The 16,360-nt window shown below is 40.1% G+C and overlaps 2 protein-coding genes across 3 annotated transcripts in view; one reads left to right on the top strand and one right to left on the bottom strand.

Annotated features, from left to right (window-relative positions):
- Positions 1–5,403, top strand: part of LOC105929658 (olfactomedin-4) — a 40,520-nt gene extending 35,117 nt beyond the window's left edge. Inside the window, exons 6-9 of the mRNA XM_012867513.3 lie at positions 718–871; positions 981–1,205; positions 4,103–4,271; positions 4,409–5,403. Coding sequence (XP_012722967.2) covers positions 718–871; positions 981–1,205; positions 4,103–4,271; positions 4,409–4,871 — 1,011 coding nt within the window. The 3' untranslated portion in view covers positions 4,872–5,403. The remainder of the gene's footprint in view (positions 1–717; positions 872–980; positions 1,206–4,102; positions 4,272–4,408) is intronic.
- A 2,024-nt stretch (positions 5,404–7,427) lies between these two features.
- LOC105929660 (olfactomedin-4) lies at positions 7,428–13,139 on the bottom strand. Of its 2 annotated transcripts, none has more exons than XM_012867515.3 (5): positions 13,028–13,139; positions 12,620–12,781; positions 9,499–9,711; positions 9,284–9,416; positions 7,428–9,086 (listed from the first exon to the last, which is right to left on the bottom strand). In XM_012867515.3, exons 1-5 carry the CDS (start codon positions 13,061–13,063, stop codon positions 8,239–8,241), a joined length of 1,392 nt encoding a protein of 463 aa, XP_012722969.2. In that variant the 5' UTR covers positions 13,064–13,139; the 3' UTR covers positions 7,428–8,238. The 2 variants fall into 2 exon arrangements, with proteins under 2 accessions (XP_012722969.2, XP_035980898.1); XM_036125005.1 differs by having other exon boundaries at positions 12,620–12,778; positions 13,028–13,087.
- Between the last annotated feature and the right edge of the window lie 3,221 nt (positions 13,140–16,360).

Raw genomic sequence — 16,360 nt, 5'->3', positions numbered from 1 at the left:
CAGAGTCCAGACCTTAACCCTATTGATAATCTTTGGAATGTGGTGAAGAAGGATTTGCGCAGCGGACAGACTTTCATCATCAATGCAAGATCTTGGTGAAAAAATAATGCTACACTGGGTGGAAATAAATCTTGTGAAATTGCAGAAGCTTATTGAAACAATGCCACAGCAAATGAGTGCCATAATCAAAGCTCAAGGCGGTCCAACGAAATATTTATCTGTGACTTTTTTTGGTGCCGACTTTTTATTTAGGCAGACAGTGTGTGTGTGTGTGTGTATGTGTGTGTGTGTGTGTGTGTGTGTGTGCGTGCGTGCGTGCGTGCGTGCGTGCGTGCGTGCGTGCGTGCGTGCGTGCGTGCTTGCATGCACGCTTATGTAAGTTGTACACTAATATAAAAATCTGGGACAATACTGATATCAGATGTCCGATATAAATATTACTGTTGTGCTGTATAACCATCATCTGCCAATATTGATATCATATATCTTTCCCTACCCTCTCAACATTGAAAAAAAAACATCCTCATAGCTGACATATCTTCTCTACTTCAAACACTTTGCACTGCCTCACTATCACTCTTCAATGGCCAGACAAATACCACATTGCCAACCAACTGCCATCCTCTTTCAAAAGCATAAGATAGAGTTTTCAGTTGTTTATATCAAAATATAAGTTAAAATGATTAACACTGTTATTGTGTCCAACATCTCTGTCAGCTGGAGGACTTGAAATTTGAAATGATCAAACTGGAGAAATTTGACACGATGAAGGTGGTAATGGGACGAAGAGTCAACAGGCACCTGGAGAGTGCCCTGGAAACATGCATGAGTGGTGTTAATAGCACTGTCGCACCCACCCAGGAACTATATGGTAACAAAACTAAGATTGCATGTTCCACAAAGCAGATTTGATTTCCCAAAAACATACAGTTATAGCTGAGCAGTTTTGTGTTTTGTTTCAATACACTTTTTTTATTTAGGTACGTGTGAACGAGGTCCGCTCCGGAATATCACTGGGCCTGTTATCAACACACAAGGAGAGTTCTCTGGAAGTTATGCTTATGGGGCTTGGGGTCGAGATCCCAAACCAGAGGCGGGAAAGGAGAGATGGTACTGGATGGTACCATTGACCACTAGCCAGTACGGCCACTATGTCCGTTTCTACTCCAGTCTTAACGCTCTCATCATCGGGGTGAGCAATCCAGGTAAGAATGGAATGCTGTGTTTTACTGTCTAAGTCTAAAGGTATGTTCACACCAAATGCGAATAAGGTGAAAGGAGGGAGTGATTTACATGTCAGTGTCCTCACCAGGATTTTTTTTTCACCGTAACGGTGGAAGGCTGGCGACGGCGGGGGTCAGAATCAGAGTACTTTATTTGGCACCTCGGCGAAATTTCTCTTTGGCCACTTCGGTTCACATTACACATAATGAAGGCAAAAACTGACAAACAAACAGGCTATGAACAAATGGTTACAGTCTTTTTTTATCATTCAGGAGAGTCACAGATAGCAGATAATGAGGTTGTACAGTGTTTATTGAACAATGATAATTTGAGTCTTTGTTTACAGCAATATGCATTTAGATATTCGGAAATAATGGTGTGCAAGTAGGCAGTAACATTAAGGTGATTGTAATGTATGGCAGGCTAGTAAGAGTGGGGTGATTTTAAAGCACTGGACCGCAGTCTGCGCATCCGAGGGAGCATGCATGTGTGTGTCAGGAGGCTGCTGTGTCATTCTGCTTCTTCTCTGAATTCCTTTCCACATGGAGCGTCACAGCAGCTCAAAGGGGGCTGTTCGTCAAGCTAATAACAGCTAGCTTCAGATCATGTGGTTCAGAAAGTTTATAGCTGCGCTGATACATGTTCAAGAGCTTTACTGACTTTTCTATGTTGCTCTCAAACTTTGTGTCGTACTGTTTCATGTCGTTTGGACCAATAGGCTTTTTTAAAATGGCTAATAGAGCAAAGCAAAACTGCAAACAGAGCAGTAAAGGTGCAAATGGAATGAAGTAAAACTGCGAATAGAGTGAAGCAAAATGTAGCTCGAGTTCAACAATCTGAACCTCTCTGTCGATTCACGTCGCATTGAGGAAGCTCCTTGTCCATTTATTTAAGCGTGAAAATGTTTTTTATATGTGACATATTTAGACAGTACAATTGGGCTATGTGACTATTGAACAATAATGGATTTACTGATTGAAGGCGCCAATAGTTTGTGTCCTGAGGGTGATCCATCCTCCGACATGGGGCAGTAGCTCCTACTGAGTCCTGGAAAGTTGGAAGTACTGCTGGAAGCAACCATCATCCAGACTCAGCTCCAGGTGGTGGTACTCGCCGAACCGGATGCATCTCTGGAAGATCTGGTGGACTCAGTTGTGCTGACTCCCTTGTTTGACTTTCCACCTTACATGCTTAACAGTGTCTTGCTCAGTAAAATCCATCTTCACCATGGTGAGTTGAACAAACAGAAGGACCTGGCACGAGGATAGGAGCTCCTTCTATTTGGTGACGTGATGAAGCGAGCTGCAGGAAAACTGGCTGCACTGTCAACGCAAATTTTCGAGAGAGTGGCAGAATGTCAACCACCCAATGGCAAGCAATCAATGCATAAAATATGCCTTAATCGCATTTGGTGTGAAATTTATTGAACATTAATAGATGCAAAGTTCACTCATGTGGACCATAAATGGTCCAAAAACAACAACGAGTCGATGCTGCATCAGGCAATGAACAATCTAAAAGAACAAAAAAAAAAAAGTTTTGTTTTTACTAATGCTGTAACAGTTTGAGAAAAGAACCAAATTTGCCAAGATTAGACCTGATATATGTCTGTCTAAAGCCCTTTTCTGATGGGATTAGTTTTACCAAGGGAAAACATACGAGTTCTAATGATACAGAGATTGTCTGTGTTGTTAATTACATGCAAATCGGTCATGTCAGTAATTTGCAAGTAAAAATTTCTCTGCAAATTGCCTACTATATTTTCTGAACTCTGAAGTCCTGTGTTAATACTAGAACAATGTGAAGAGGCATCTCTGCGATTTGGACAGAAATGGGTATACCTTTATAGCACTGGCATAAAAGGTTGCATCCTCAAGGAGCACCAGCGCAAGTATGAATAACATTGTGATTTTGTCTAATATGTAAGTGTAATATGGGAAAGTGACGGACACAACTATACATGAGAACCCAGGTCATTAGCAGGACTACATACCGATGAGGTTATTCAATCATTTGATTCAGATATGTTGGACCAAGGGACACATCTTAAAGTTCCAGGATACTGGACCTCTAAGACTGGAATTGAACCACCCTTGCTCTAGGGAGTCTAAATTGGTTTATTAACCTGTCATCATCATGAGGAAGTCTTGGTGATCCGGGTAACCACGTTCCCTCCTAATCTTCTTTGAAAGGTATTCCAGTTGTGCTACATCCACTGCGCTCAAGTGTCAACACAGTATTTACATGTTTACAGCAATCAGTGTGATGGCCTGTATCTGTTAATCTGTGGAACACATCACAGTGTTAATCATGCAGTCTTTTTTCATTCAGGTTGCTTAGACCACCAGGTGGCATTCTTAACCCATGCTGAAGAATTTTATTCTACTTTTTTTGTTGTTTTATTTGTTTGTTTGTTTTTTTAATCTAGAACTAACCAATTCTGAAGATGAAATATCTGCTTTAGGTATGATTCCAAGAGGTTTAAGTGGTTGGTACAAGAATTAGGAACTGAAAGAGTCTACACATGGAGCACTGATTATTTGAATTGTATCTAATCTGGAAATCTTACCTGCTTCTAAGCAAGTTAATCTTGCTAAATCAAGTTCATGATGGAGAGAGACCCAAGTGGAAGTTAACACCCTGGTCAAATACTGGATTTCTTCCTCTATGTCGAGTATGATTTGCAACTAGGGGTTTACAAAGAGCAAACCTATAATAGTAGAATGTTCTTTACACAATCACAAGACAACATCAATTAAATGATCAGGTTCTTAATTTTTTAATAATACCTAGACCTCAATTACACTGAGGTCCGGGTATTATTATCACATCAGTAACAGTATTCTCACATTTTCTTAATTGTACCTTTTTCTACCAGGTAACATCCAGATTTCTCCTTCTAACCCAACAACCAACACCATTCAGGGTCCCAATAATGTTCTGTATGGAGGTGCTCTGTACTACAACTGTTACAACCAAGATGCTGTTTGTCGATTCAACCTCACCACCAAAACTGTGACCAACGTAAAACTACCCAAAGGAACCAGGTTGGATATTGCTTTTAGGTTAACAGGAATGATTCATGCTCTGGTTCTGTTTGAACCACAGCAACAGTACTGTCTCAGGGTTGGTAACCTTTTATTTTTAAATTGTTAGCATCACATCTGCCTTCTGTATCTACTAGGTATAACTCAAAGAGTAATTTCTGCCACCTTGAGACCTGCTTCCTTCTCACCGACCTGGACCTGATCACCGACGAGTCAGGCGTCTGGGTGGTCTACACCACCACACAGGCTTTAGGCAATCTGGTTCTGTCCAAGGTAGAGGAGACTGAGCCGCCGAGCCTCGGTAAAACATGGACCACTTCGGTCTACAAGCGAAGTGTGTCCAACACCTTCATGGCCTGCGGTGTCCTCTATGCAACACGATACATCAACACAAACATGGAGGAAGTGTTTTACTCTTTTGACACTACGACAGGGATGGAGAACTTCAAGGTTGGCATCTTCATAAACAAGGTGTCTCCAAACATTTATTCCTTGAACTACAGCCCGGTGGACCAGATGCTCTATGTATACAGTGATGCTAAGATGGTCTCCTACAAGGCTCTGTTTGGGTACTCTGATCTTTATTCTTCACAGGAGTGACAATTAGAGATGCCCATTTTTATAATCAGTTAATATCAGATAATATCAGTATGGTTTCAATTAATGTTCAAACGTTCTTCTTTTTCCAGTTAATCAATCTAAATTTACCTTACCTTTCTGTTCTGTTCTTATTTTTGTTTAGCAAGTAGTATATAAAAAAAAGCAGCTTAATACAACAACTTTCCTTTGAAATACAGCATGTGCACATCCACTTAAACATGGATTTAGTGTTACTATTGTAACATGGCTACAGATGATGTCAAAGTTGATTGTGGAAATTCAAAAATCAAATTACTGAGCTTCAAATGTACACTGGATTGTGATGAATAAACAAAATCGTTTTTGTTCCTCCTTGTTCATGATAGTCAAAAGTTATTAGCATTTGATACATCAATTAACCACAAGGCGTCTTGGTAGTCCTTGGTAGTATGTAATTTATGGAAGACTCTCCTTTCCTACCATCTTATGAACATTTGTAAAAGATTTGTTGCTGGAGGAACCTCTGCTGTGCTGGGTGTTATTCACTATTACCATTAAAATATGCTAACTCACAACAATAATCTGCCGTCCTTGTTGGTAAACATGTTATGTTCGTTTAAATGGTGCCTTGTCTAACTTCCTGTAACAGCTTTCTGTGCTGCAGCGCCACTGCAAGAAGAACAAGCACTGGAATAGAGAACTGCTGGTTAAAATAATGCAATGTTTGCTGCTGCTTGTGTAATACCACAGGCTAAAAAGTTCAGAAACAATTTTTTAAATTTTGGGTCCACAGCGGTTAACCGTATGAATTACACTGCCTGGAAAAACAAGTCACATAGTAATATTTTGTTAGACCGCCTTTAGCTTTGATCACGGCACGCATTTGCCGTGGTGTTGTTTCAATAAGCTTCTGCAATGTCACAAGATTTATTCCCACCCAGTGTTGCATCAATTTATCACCAAGAGCTTGCATTGATGATGGTAGAGTCTGTCCGCTGTGCAAGGCCTTCTCTAGCATATCCCAAAGATTCTCAGTGGGGTTAAGGTCTGGACTCTGCCGTGGCCAGTCCATGTGTGAGAATTATGTCTCTTACTCCCTGAAACACTCTTTCACAATTTGAGCCCAATGAATGCTGCCATTATCATTTTGGAATACGAACGCACCATCAGGGAAGAAAAAAAAAATCAATTGATGGAATAACCTGGTCATTCAGTATATTCAGGTAGTCAGGCAACCTCACTTTTTGAGCACATACTTGTCCCGAACAGAGTCAGAGGACTCAGTATTCAGCCAGACAAGTTGCTAATGTTTTAGACAGTTTGTTAATAAAGGCAGGAAATAATTGGAACTAGACAGACTGGCAGAATGACTAGAAGGATGATCAGAATTTGAATTTCAGAAACCAGTCCAATGTCAAACCAGGTGATATGATGAGCAGAATCCAGCGCAGAGTTGGGGGAACAGATTCAAGGTCGGAAACGGGCGGGCTTAATAAACAGAACAGGGTCAGGCAAGCTCAGAAAATCCAGAAACAGAACCCGGTCAGACAAAACAGGCAATAGGTAATACAGGGAACAGGCTGGCTCAGAAAATCTGGAGGCTAAATTGGGTCAGATAAACAGGTCATCAAGAAACAGAATGCAGGACTAGACTCACCAATTGGCTCGAAATAATCTGGCAGGGAACGGAGGAGTGAGGCAGATATAAATAGGGGAGTGAGTAGGAAGGGTGGTGGTTAGAGACGGACTGGACTGATCGGTTGGAGACTGGTGATTGAAAGGTGAACAGATCTGACTGGTTAGTGACTGGAGACAGGGAAGTGACAGACAAACTGATAGGATGGTGGCTGGTGGATGCGATATGAACTGAGCTGACTGATTAATGGCTGATGACTGAGAACAGAACAGGACTGGCTGGTGACTGAGGTGTGAAGTGAGTTGCCTGATGCTGGCAGGTGAACAGAAAAATAAAGAGAGGTGCAAAACAGAACCAAAACACTACCCAAACTACAACAGAAGACAAACCAAAACATAGGTCTGTTCTTCGTACGTCGCTAACTCAGTTAGCTGGATTTGATTGTTGATGATTTGGCATGATCTTTGATCGTTTGGTTCTTCAAATCTCATCCTGGACTTGCTGTCATAGCAACATGTGCGCAAACTTAAGCCTGCTCGCAAGCAGGCTTATTTCATGTAAACAGGATTAGATCGCAGCTTTATAAGCGGAGGAGGTCTGTCCAACCAGTGTACTTACCCTACCTAGTGGCAGAGGACGGGACAGAATTGTGGAACACCATTTTTTAATGTTTAATAAAAGACGAAACAAATAATGTTTAGTTCCTGTCGTTTTATTTAAGCAATTCTTTATAAAGAAAAGACAGCCAGTCATCTTTTGCCTGCAATAAGAGATAGTTATGTAAAGTCAGCAACACTACTGTTAAATGGTGTATTAGAACTTACTATATATATATATATATATATATATATATATATATATATATATATATATATATATATATATTCAAAATCAATACTCCTTTTACCTTTTTTGAAAAAAAAACATCAAAACAATTAAAATATTTTTTAATTATTTTAATTGTTTAATTAAACTTGTGAATGACAATGCCACATAGACATACAGTATAGTAAAATATATTAGCAGTTCTTTTTGTCTATATGACAGGATGAGAAAAGCCAAATACAAAAGCTCACAGGATTGCAAATCAATTTGAATTTAATTAATTTTAAATAATTTTTGAATTCATTAATGAAACTTTAGCACAATGGCCCCATCTTCAGGTTACATCTGGTTGCTTTTTAGGATGACAGCAGATACTACAGATAATACGGGCAGATCAAATTTTATTAGACTGAAAAGCTATTACACACAACAAAGAAAAAAGAATGCATAAGTTTGCAGCAGAAATATATCTCATCCATTTCACTGTCCATCCATCTTCTATTTCACTGTTTCACTGTTGTGAGAGGATGTAAAAAGTCATTATCCACAGGATTCACCCTTTTTACATTGGTCATACTCCCAACACATTGTTTGGCAAAATCTCTTACAATACAGATTAAGAAACGTTCACTAATATTGTTGCAGGATTACTGATTGGCAACATGACAGGTGGTCACACATTATGGATTGATCAACAATGTGACATGGTCATGATTGTTGTTTAGTTGACATCATTGATATAACAACATTGTTACCTAACTATAGTTGCTCAGCCAACATTGTTGATTAACTAATATTGCTTTTGGCTAAAGTTGTTGATTAGCCAATGTTGCAGGTATTACACCAGAATAGGGCTGGGTTAATTAAAGCTTTAGTATATTTCTGTTGTGCAACAACAGCATTGCTGAAAATAAATGATTAATACAATCAAAAGTAGACTTGATAGGCTAGAAGATATCCATCATTATACATGTAGAGCTGCTTGTTGATGGGGTTGTAGCTCAGACTAGCCACTCCTTTAGCTACCTTTTCCAGTGGCAGCACAAGTGAGTTGTCCTCTTTACCCGTGGCCGTGTCAAACGCATAGAACACTTCATCTTTGTAATCGTCCACATAACGAGTGGCGTACATCACGCCACACGACATGAAAGCATTGCTCACAGCCTTCTTGAAAAGCCTCGTCTCCCAGGTCTGTGTAACATTGAGAGTCTCAGCTTCGCTGTCCCAAACCAACCGGCTCACCACCAGATTACCGTGGTTGCCAACGGTGGCGTAGAGCGCCCACAGTCCGTTCTCATCGGCCTCCACATCTATGTCACTATGTGTGCGGCAGTCATAGTAGCAGTATGGAAACTTGTTGTTGAAGCCCACACCAGTGCCAGGAAGGGTCACCCTTTTGACAGTATTGGTCTTCAGGTCATAACGGCAGATGTCAGCGGAGCGGAAGCAGTGATAGTACAGAGCTTCACCGTACAGGACGCCGCTTGGACCCTCAATGGTGTTAGCATGAGTGTAGGATGGAGCAAAGGTATAGTCCTTATGCTGGACAGATGCCATGAAGTCTTCATAGGTTTGGTAAACACGGACAGTGTTACCCCAGATGTGGCCATTGACTAGAGGTTGGACCCAGTAGCTGTCCTTCTCTCCCTCTGAGTCCATCTGTGCCTGTCTGCCCCATGATCCAGAAATGTAGTTCTTACCATGGGGAGCGATTTTGGTTGTAACAGGTTCACTGATGTTGGTAATCAGACCCTTAAAGCAGTATCTGTGCTGGCCTGAAAACAAAGGTGACAATGATTTTGAAGATCTGATAAAGAATCCCTAAAAAGATATTCTGATTCTCCTACCCAACACAAATGTGTCTCTTGCTCAAACAATTGAAGTCTGGTAGGTCAGACTTAAAAAATGGGTGGATGGTATACTTATTGTTTACAATGAAAATGCTGCTACATGATCAGTCAAAACCATTTACCTCTAAAGTCTTTGGGGATTGTCTTGCAGGACTCCACACTGTTCTTCAGGTAGCGCAGATTTTCTTTCACGGACTTTATGTTAACAGTGTCGGAGATTTGCATCCTTTCTACGTCTTCACGCAGTTTACCCACCTAGCAGACAAATGTTCACACATCCCCTCAGAAAAGAAACAAATGTTTGTGATAGTGAATATTTTTTAGCACTTTGTGGTACCTCTTTTGATAGTTTCTGCGTCTGTGTGTTGTCCAGCTGGGTGTGGATTGCAATTAGGTCGCTCTCCAGCTGGCTGAGCTCTTGGCCCAGCTGGCGCAGGGACAGAGCGGTGTACAGGCCCTGGTGGTGTAGGTACTGAAAGGGCTGAAGTCGAGCTGTCACATTTGCAACTTGAGCATCAATCTGCGGAAGACTGTTGGTGGACAGCAATACCTGAAGAGGAACAGAAAAAGAAATTCTGAAGGGGTTTAACTGGTCAGAAACAGAGACAAGCACATCCAGTCCCTCCAAATATGTATGTATCATATTTTTCGGACTATAAGTCAAGCCTTTTTTCATGGTTTGGCCAATCCTGCGATTTATATATCAAATTTAAATGGTAATTCATATTAACCAGTATTAACCAAGGAGTAAACATCACTGTCTATAGCCACACGAGGGCTCGCTAGGCTTGTGAAAATTATCCTGGTCCTGTACCACTTAAAAAATAATTGAAACATTAACTTATAGACAACAAAGACTGAATACATGTTTGTATGTTGTTTTGGTGTTTCAGTATGCATTCCCGCAAGGGAGCGTTGCGTGGTGCAGCTCAAAAGGCCCAGACCGCGACAGAATCCTGTTGTTGGGCTGTTTGTTAAACTAATAACAGCTATTTCTTTGAACATGTTTGAGGGCACTACCGATGGTGTTGGGGGGGGGGGGGCTACCTGGTGCCTGCAGGAGCCATGTTGGTGACCCCTGGCCTAGCGACACAAATGAACCATCTGCTGATGAATGGTATCTCCAATGAATAGCTCACAAAGGGTATAACATTAATGAAAGACCTCCAGAAGGGGACAACCCCAACCAACTATCGGCCAATAACTTGTCTCTCCAGAGGAGCCAAATACCAGTTGCTTTTTGAGAGAAGAGTCGCCCTAGACCAGGGGTCGGCAACCTTTACCATTCAAAGAGCCATTTGGACCCGTTTCACACAGTAGAGAAAACACTGGGAACCATAAAACCCTTTTGAAATTTTAAATTAAACAAACACTGCATATAACACATTTTTTTGCGACACAATGGACCAGGAGCAGAACCAACGCATCTTTGCCTCTTTTTTTTTTTTTTTTTTTTTTTTTTGAAGTACAAAACTTCTATTGTTTTATGGAAGTCATCAAATCTGCTAATGTCAGAGTTTTTATTTTGAATAAAGCTTGGTGCGAGTAAACACACGTCATGGTTGGATTATTTGATTTTCATCCCATATAAACGGTAATTTCGGAACACTTTTCTTTTAATCCGTACACATTTCAATCACATCCGGGAAAGTTACGCACGTAAACGAGCTCCTGTCATTAACCAGCTAACAAGCTAACAGCTGCATTAGACGAGCTATCAGACGTTCAGGCGGCACCAGAAGCAGGACTCCGCTCACAGCCTCGAGCCAAGCGCAGTTCGCTTTTCCCCACTTTGAAAATGAACAAACGTCAGAGATAGAAACGACTCTTACCCTGCTGTTTAGCTCTCTTCACCCTCATCAATGACTCCATGTTATTTTAGGTCCCGTGTCACCGTGGTCCCCTTGTCATTTGTAGAATTTACTACAAAAAAACAGCATCTGAAAATGCCGCCTTCTCTGCGCTCACTGTGTATAATTCGCTCTGCAGCCACCCAGCAAGCATTAATTCTTCTTCTTGAGTTTATTGGCAGTTGGCAAGCATTTTTTTAAGTGCGCATTACTGCCACCAACTGGTGAGGAGTGTTCGTCAGCCAGCATTGACGACTGCCTGCATGAGGACACTAACCTGACAACAGCCAAATGCATGTCTCGCTCCGCCTAGCTCCACTCACATACATCGGGACATCGCCCGTACAGAGTGATTTCTCCAACCAATTTTATGGTCTGGCCAATCAGGACGCAGGGCTGGCATTTGATAGATGTGACGTAGTGGAGACGCGACCATGACGTGAGACTGTTTTGATAGCAATGGCGGCTCGTCGAGGAAGCAAGCGTTAACATTGATGCTGCTATTTCTTCAGTGTTGTCCAATCTACCTAATATTGTTTCATTAAAAGAACATCAGAGAACAGCTCTGAAGGCTTTTGTTGGTGGAAACCATGTTTTCGCTCTTCTCCTGACCGGATTTGTCAAGTTTTGTTTTCCGGGGCGCGCCACGGAGCGGTTAGCGGTTAGCGCGAACCATATTAGGAGGCCTTTAGTCCTTAACGCGGTCGGCCCGGGATCGACTCCGACCCGCGGCGCTTTGCCGCCTGTCTTCCCCCCTCTTCCTGTCAGCTCACTGTCAATAAAACGCGTGCCACTAGAGCCGCAAACACATACATTTTCTTTTTTCCTGCGTCACTCTCATCAGCGTCACGGGTTAGCTTCGGTGTGAGTGGTTGAAATAGCACGTCGATAAAGATGACAGACAAGTGGCTTATCCAATCATATGCAAGAAGTTTTGATAAGGCCCAGCCTTCAATAAAGGCAATTCCTATGGCGGTGTCCCAGATGTATGTGAGTGGAGCTAGGCGGAGCGAGACATGCATCTGGCTGTTGTCAGGTTATGAGGACACAGCTCTGTGACATAATTGTTTTCAACAGCTGAGCCGCATCAGATGCATCAAAGAGCCGCATGCGGCTCCGGAGCCGCAGGTTGCCGACCCCTGCCCTAGACTAATCCACACAGAGAGGATAAAATGTCATCTCAGATAAAAAGTCAAAGAAATTGTGTTTAAACATCCAATTTTTTTTTTATTCTGCACATGTTCAGTGAGCTGCATGTGAATAAAAGACTGCATGGGGAAAGAATGATTCCTCCTGAATATTGAAATGTACAGCAAATCATCCTTCATTGAAAATAATTCGCTAAACAAAATAATTTGACGCAATCAAAGTAAAATGTAAAAAAATATTTCAATTGCATGTTCTATAACTTCTGCAGTAATTGGCTTTATTGTTTACTGTAATGTTTAATGCATAAACCAAAATGAATGAATGCAATATTATAAATCTTAAATATTACCTATATTGAATTTGTTAGATTTTTTTTTAAAACTAGAGTAACACAAGATCTTTGCCTGAAATCCAATTTATTTAAAGGAAAGTAACAATCACGGGTGCTTCCGTTCCTACCTGTTCCTGCAGGCTCTTCAGAGAACCCTCGCAGGTTTGAACTTGCAGCAGCACAGTCTCGTACTTTAGTGTCGGAAAGGACCACATGGTGGAGTTCACTTCACAGTGACAGGAGTCGTCCTTTTTCTGGCCGAGCACACGTTGAGCATGGCCGTCTTTCTGCTGTTACACACAAAAACGCTGCCGTATGTAATACACCGATAAGGGATACTCAATTCACAACACTGCTAAGAAGATGCTTTCACAAAATAAGAAAATGAACATTAAGAATCCATCCATCCATCCATTTTCTAAACCGCTTAGTCCCTCATGGGGTCGCGGGAGTTGCTGGTGCCTATCTCCAGCGTTCACCAGGCTTTCACAAAATAAGAAAATGAACATTAAGAATGAATTTAAAATACAGCTTACTATGGATGTAAACAGAAGAAGGAGAAACAGCAGCATCTTCACACCAGGAGACCTCAATGCCAAATACTTCCAACTTCTCTTTTTTCTCTGAAATACGACAAACAAACCCTCTGATGATTTACAAATCTGTCCCTGCAGAGAATTGAAAACTTTCACATCCACGTGAAACCCCACTAGGGATGGGAAACCAGAGTTTCACAACAAATGTGGTTGACTCAAGAGTCCTCCATTCCCCTTTTCTTTACGCAAGATTTATTGTTTCATGCGTCAGGTACATCCTGTTGTTTTGCCCTGAAAAAGAACCTTTCCTCCATCTCAGCTCCTCACCAACATGTCAATGAACCAGCATCACTAAGCTAAAGAGACTGAAGACTGCATCCATGCAGCATTTCAAAACGTTCAGCTCTTCAAACAGATTTGTTTCAAACAAATGTTTGAAGCACATCAAGCTTTGTTATTCTACAGCTGCATTGTATAATTTTGCTAAATAAAGTTGCTATTTGTGCACAATATGAAAGTTCTTTACAGTCCAGACTTCAGTACGGTAGCTCGAAGGTGACATCTGCCTTCTATGCAGATAACAAAATAATATCATTTTTACAAGTTCCCTCCCACATAAACCACACAAAATCCTAATATATAGATGTTACAAGAAACGAAAATGAAGGAAATCCACCAGAAAAGCAAACTACCAACATAGGACAAGAGCAATGTATAAGAAAAATATCCAAAAATGATCAATGTAATAACAATTAAGGGCATACTACTATCATATAGTTTTTTTTTTTCTAGCAGTTGATCATCATTAAACTGCATTTTTCATTGCATATTTTAAAGTTCTGTATTAGTAATGACAACACAAAATCTTCCTCTGCATCTTATTCTCTCATGCCAACTACCTTCATGTCCTCTTTCAAATAAAAAATGTAAATGTGTACTATTCTGCAAACTACCAACAACATAACACTTTAGATTTCCTTTTCTTATGTACGATGAATTTATTTTTTTACTTCAGCCTCCGATCCCAAACCCCAGGCTGAGCAACTATAGTTAGGTAACAATGTTGTTATATCAATGATGTCAACTAAACAACAATCATGACCATGTCACATTGTTGATCAATCCATAATGTGTGACCACCTGTCATGTTGCCAATCTGTAATCCTGCAACAATATTAGCGAACGTTTCTTAATCTGTATTGTAAGAGATTTTGCCAAACAATGTGTTGGGAGTATGGCCAATGTAAAAAGGGTGAATCCTGTGGATAACGACTTTTTACTTCCTCTCACAACAGTGAAACAGTGAAATAGAAGATGGATGGACAGTGAAATGGATGAGATAGATTTCTACTGCAAACTTATGCATTCATTTTCTTTTTTTCTTTGTTGTGTGTAATAGCTTTTCAGTCTAATAAAATCCAATCTGCCCGTATTATCTGTAGTATCTGCTGTCATCCTAAAAAGCAACCAGATGTAACCTGAAGATGGGGTCATTGTGCTAAAGTTTCATTAATTAATTCAAAAGATTATAGACTGATATGTTTGCAGCAGTAGCAAATAGAAACTAATGCCATGATTAGAATTTTTTTCTGTAGCAGAGAAAGAAAATCAAAACACATTTCCTATTGAGGAAGAGGTATAGCTTTCTCTTAAATTTGAAAATATTTAAAATTTGCATGTGCCATCAAACAGTGCTCTAAATTAACCCAAAACTCTTTATGAGAATTCCAGGCACGAAGTATTACGATAAGTATTCAATGGTTTATAGCTCATTTTGTTGAAATCAATAAAATCATGAGAAATATATTGTTGTCAGCTTGTGTTGCTCATGGAATCTAGCCTGGTCTCTGACTGTAACAATTAGTTTCACTTTCAGACACCTGGACTGAACTCAGCATTAATCTGTGGTGCATGCCAGGACTTAAACCCAGCACCTTCTTGCTGCAAGGCAACAGTGCTACCAACTGTGCCACTCTGCAGCTCCCACCGTGGAACCAAGCAAGCACAAATACATAATCTACACTCACACGTATCTGTCTGTCTGTCCTGGGTGTTGTAGTGTTGGTAATTATTGGTGTTGATCTTGACGAAGTAGGTATATGTTTGCAACCAAGACATTTGGTAGTGTTGGATAAATAAATATTATTTAACCTTCTGAGGAGCTAAAATGCAAAAATCAGTTTGAATCTGTTAGAAAAACGTCAGAATGGGTATTAGTGGGAGTTAGTGTGTTTAGTTAGTTAAGAGGCTAAATGTAGAAATGTTAGCATTTACCATTAAAAAGGCTTTTCCTACATAGTCAGGAAAAGTATGACATTTGCTTTTATCCTTTTTCAAGTATTAAAAAAGGAAAATTAAGCAAGGGCAAATATTCTGTTTCACATACTTTTTGTCTCAATCCATAAAAGTGATAAAAGTCTAAGTTTAATTATTGCAGTGATTTTCACAATGAATCCAAACAATTTGACAGGAATCACCGCTATGTTTAATTTGCTGAATCACATCTTTATTTTACCATTTTACCCATCAGTATTTTGATTTTTGGCTTACTGACTATAATGCACGCTCGATCAAAATAAAGGTTATTTTCTGAGGTTACTTAATATAATTAGCAAACTGCAACCCAGAACGTAGAAATATGTAGCCTCTTTGTTGCACCCCCACCCTAAATTTAAAACAGCTAAATTCAGAGGCGTTCATAAATCTCAGATATCGCTTCTTACACGTGATTTTCCTGTTCCCAATCTATGAGTCACTGTGGATGTGAAACGCTCCCTAGAAAAGGAAATTATAGAGTTTCACAACAACAGTGTTCGACTCAGGAGTCGCCCATTCCCCATTTCTTTCATGCAAGAGGTATTATTTCCCATTAAAAAACAATTGGTAGTTTTTCTTCGCAAAAGTAAAAAACATTCACTTCTACTTTTCTGTAATCAGCATCACTGACCTTAATCACCGCTGACTCCAACACCACATTTCAAATGTTGGTTCTTTGAATAACATCTTTTGTTGTAATTTAAGTAAACTATCCATCTGTAGAGATGTTAAATCTTGATTTATTCTGCTGTTGCACATTATTTTAAGACCTAATATTTTCAATTAAATAGAATTTTCAATTCAATTTTATTTATATAGCGCCAATTCATGAAACATGTCACCTCAAGGCACTTTCCAAAGTCAATTTCAATCAGATTATACAGATTGGGTCAGATTATATTTCTCACCACACATACATTTGATGTTAAAGTTACCATTTGAGAGATTTGGTTTCTCTGATATTGCCACACATCCTTTCTGCAGAACCTTAAACTATTTCACATGGATGTGAAACTT

The sequence above is a fragment of the Fundulus heteroclitus genome, chromosome 2 (assembly GCF_011125445.2).
Source record: "Fundulus heteroclitus isolate FHET01 chromosome 2, MU-UCD_Fhet_4.1, whole genome shotgun sequence".
Taxonomy (NCBI): Eukaryota; Metazoa; Chordata; class Actinopteri; order Cyprinodontiformes; family Fundulidae; genus Fundulus; species Fundulus heteroclitus.
The sequence above is the reverse complement of the archived record's forward strand: the minus strand, read 5'-3'. Positions and strand labels throughout refer to the sequence as shown.

What these genes read in the sequence shown, in the direction of transcription:
- LOC105929660 (XM_012867515.3), bottom strand. Translation starts at nt 13,063, where the DNA reads ATGCTGCTGTTTCTCCTTCTTCTGTTTACATCCATA. An exon ending in CGCAGAAACTATCAAAAGAG is followed by an intron (nt 9,417 to 9,498) that starts GTACCACAAAGT and finishes TTTGTCTGCTAG; the next exon opens with GTGGGTAAACTGCGTGAAGA. An exon ending in AATCCCCAAAGACTTTAGAG is followed by an intron (nt 9,087 to 9,283) that starts GTAAATGGTTTT and finishes CTTTGTTTTCAG; the next exon opens with GCCAGCACAGATACTGCTTT.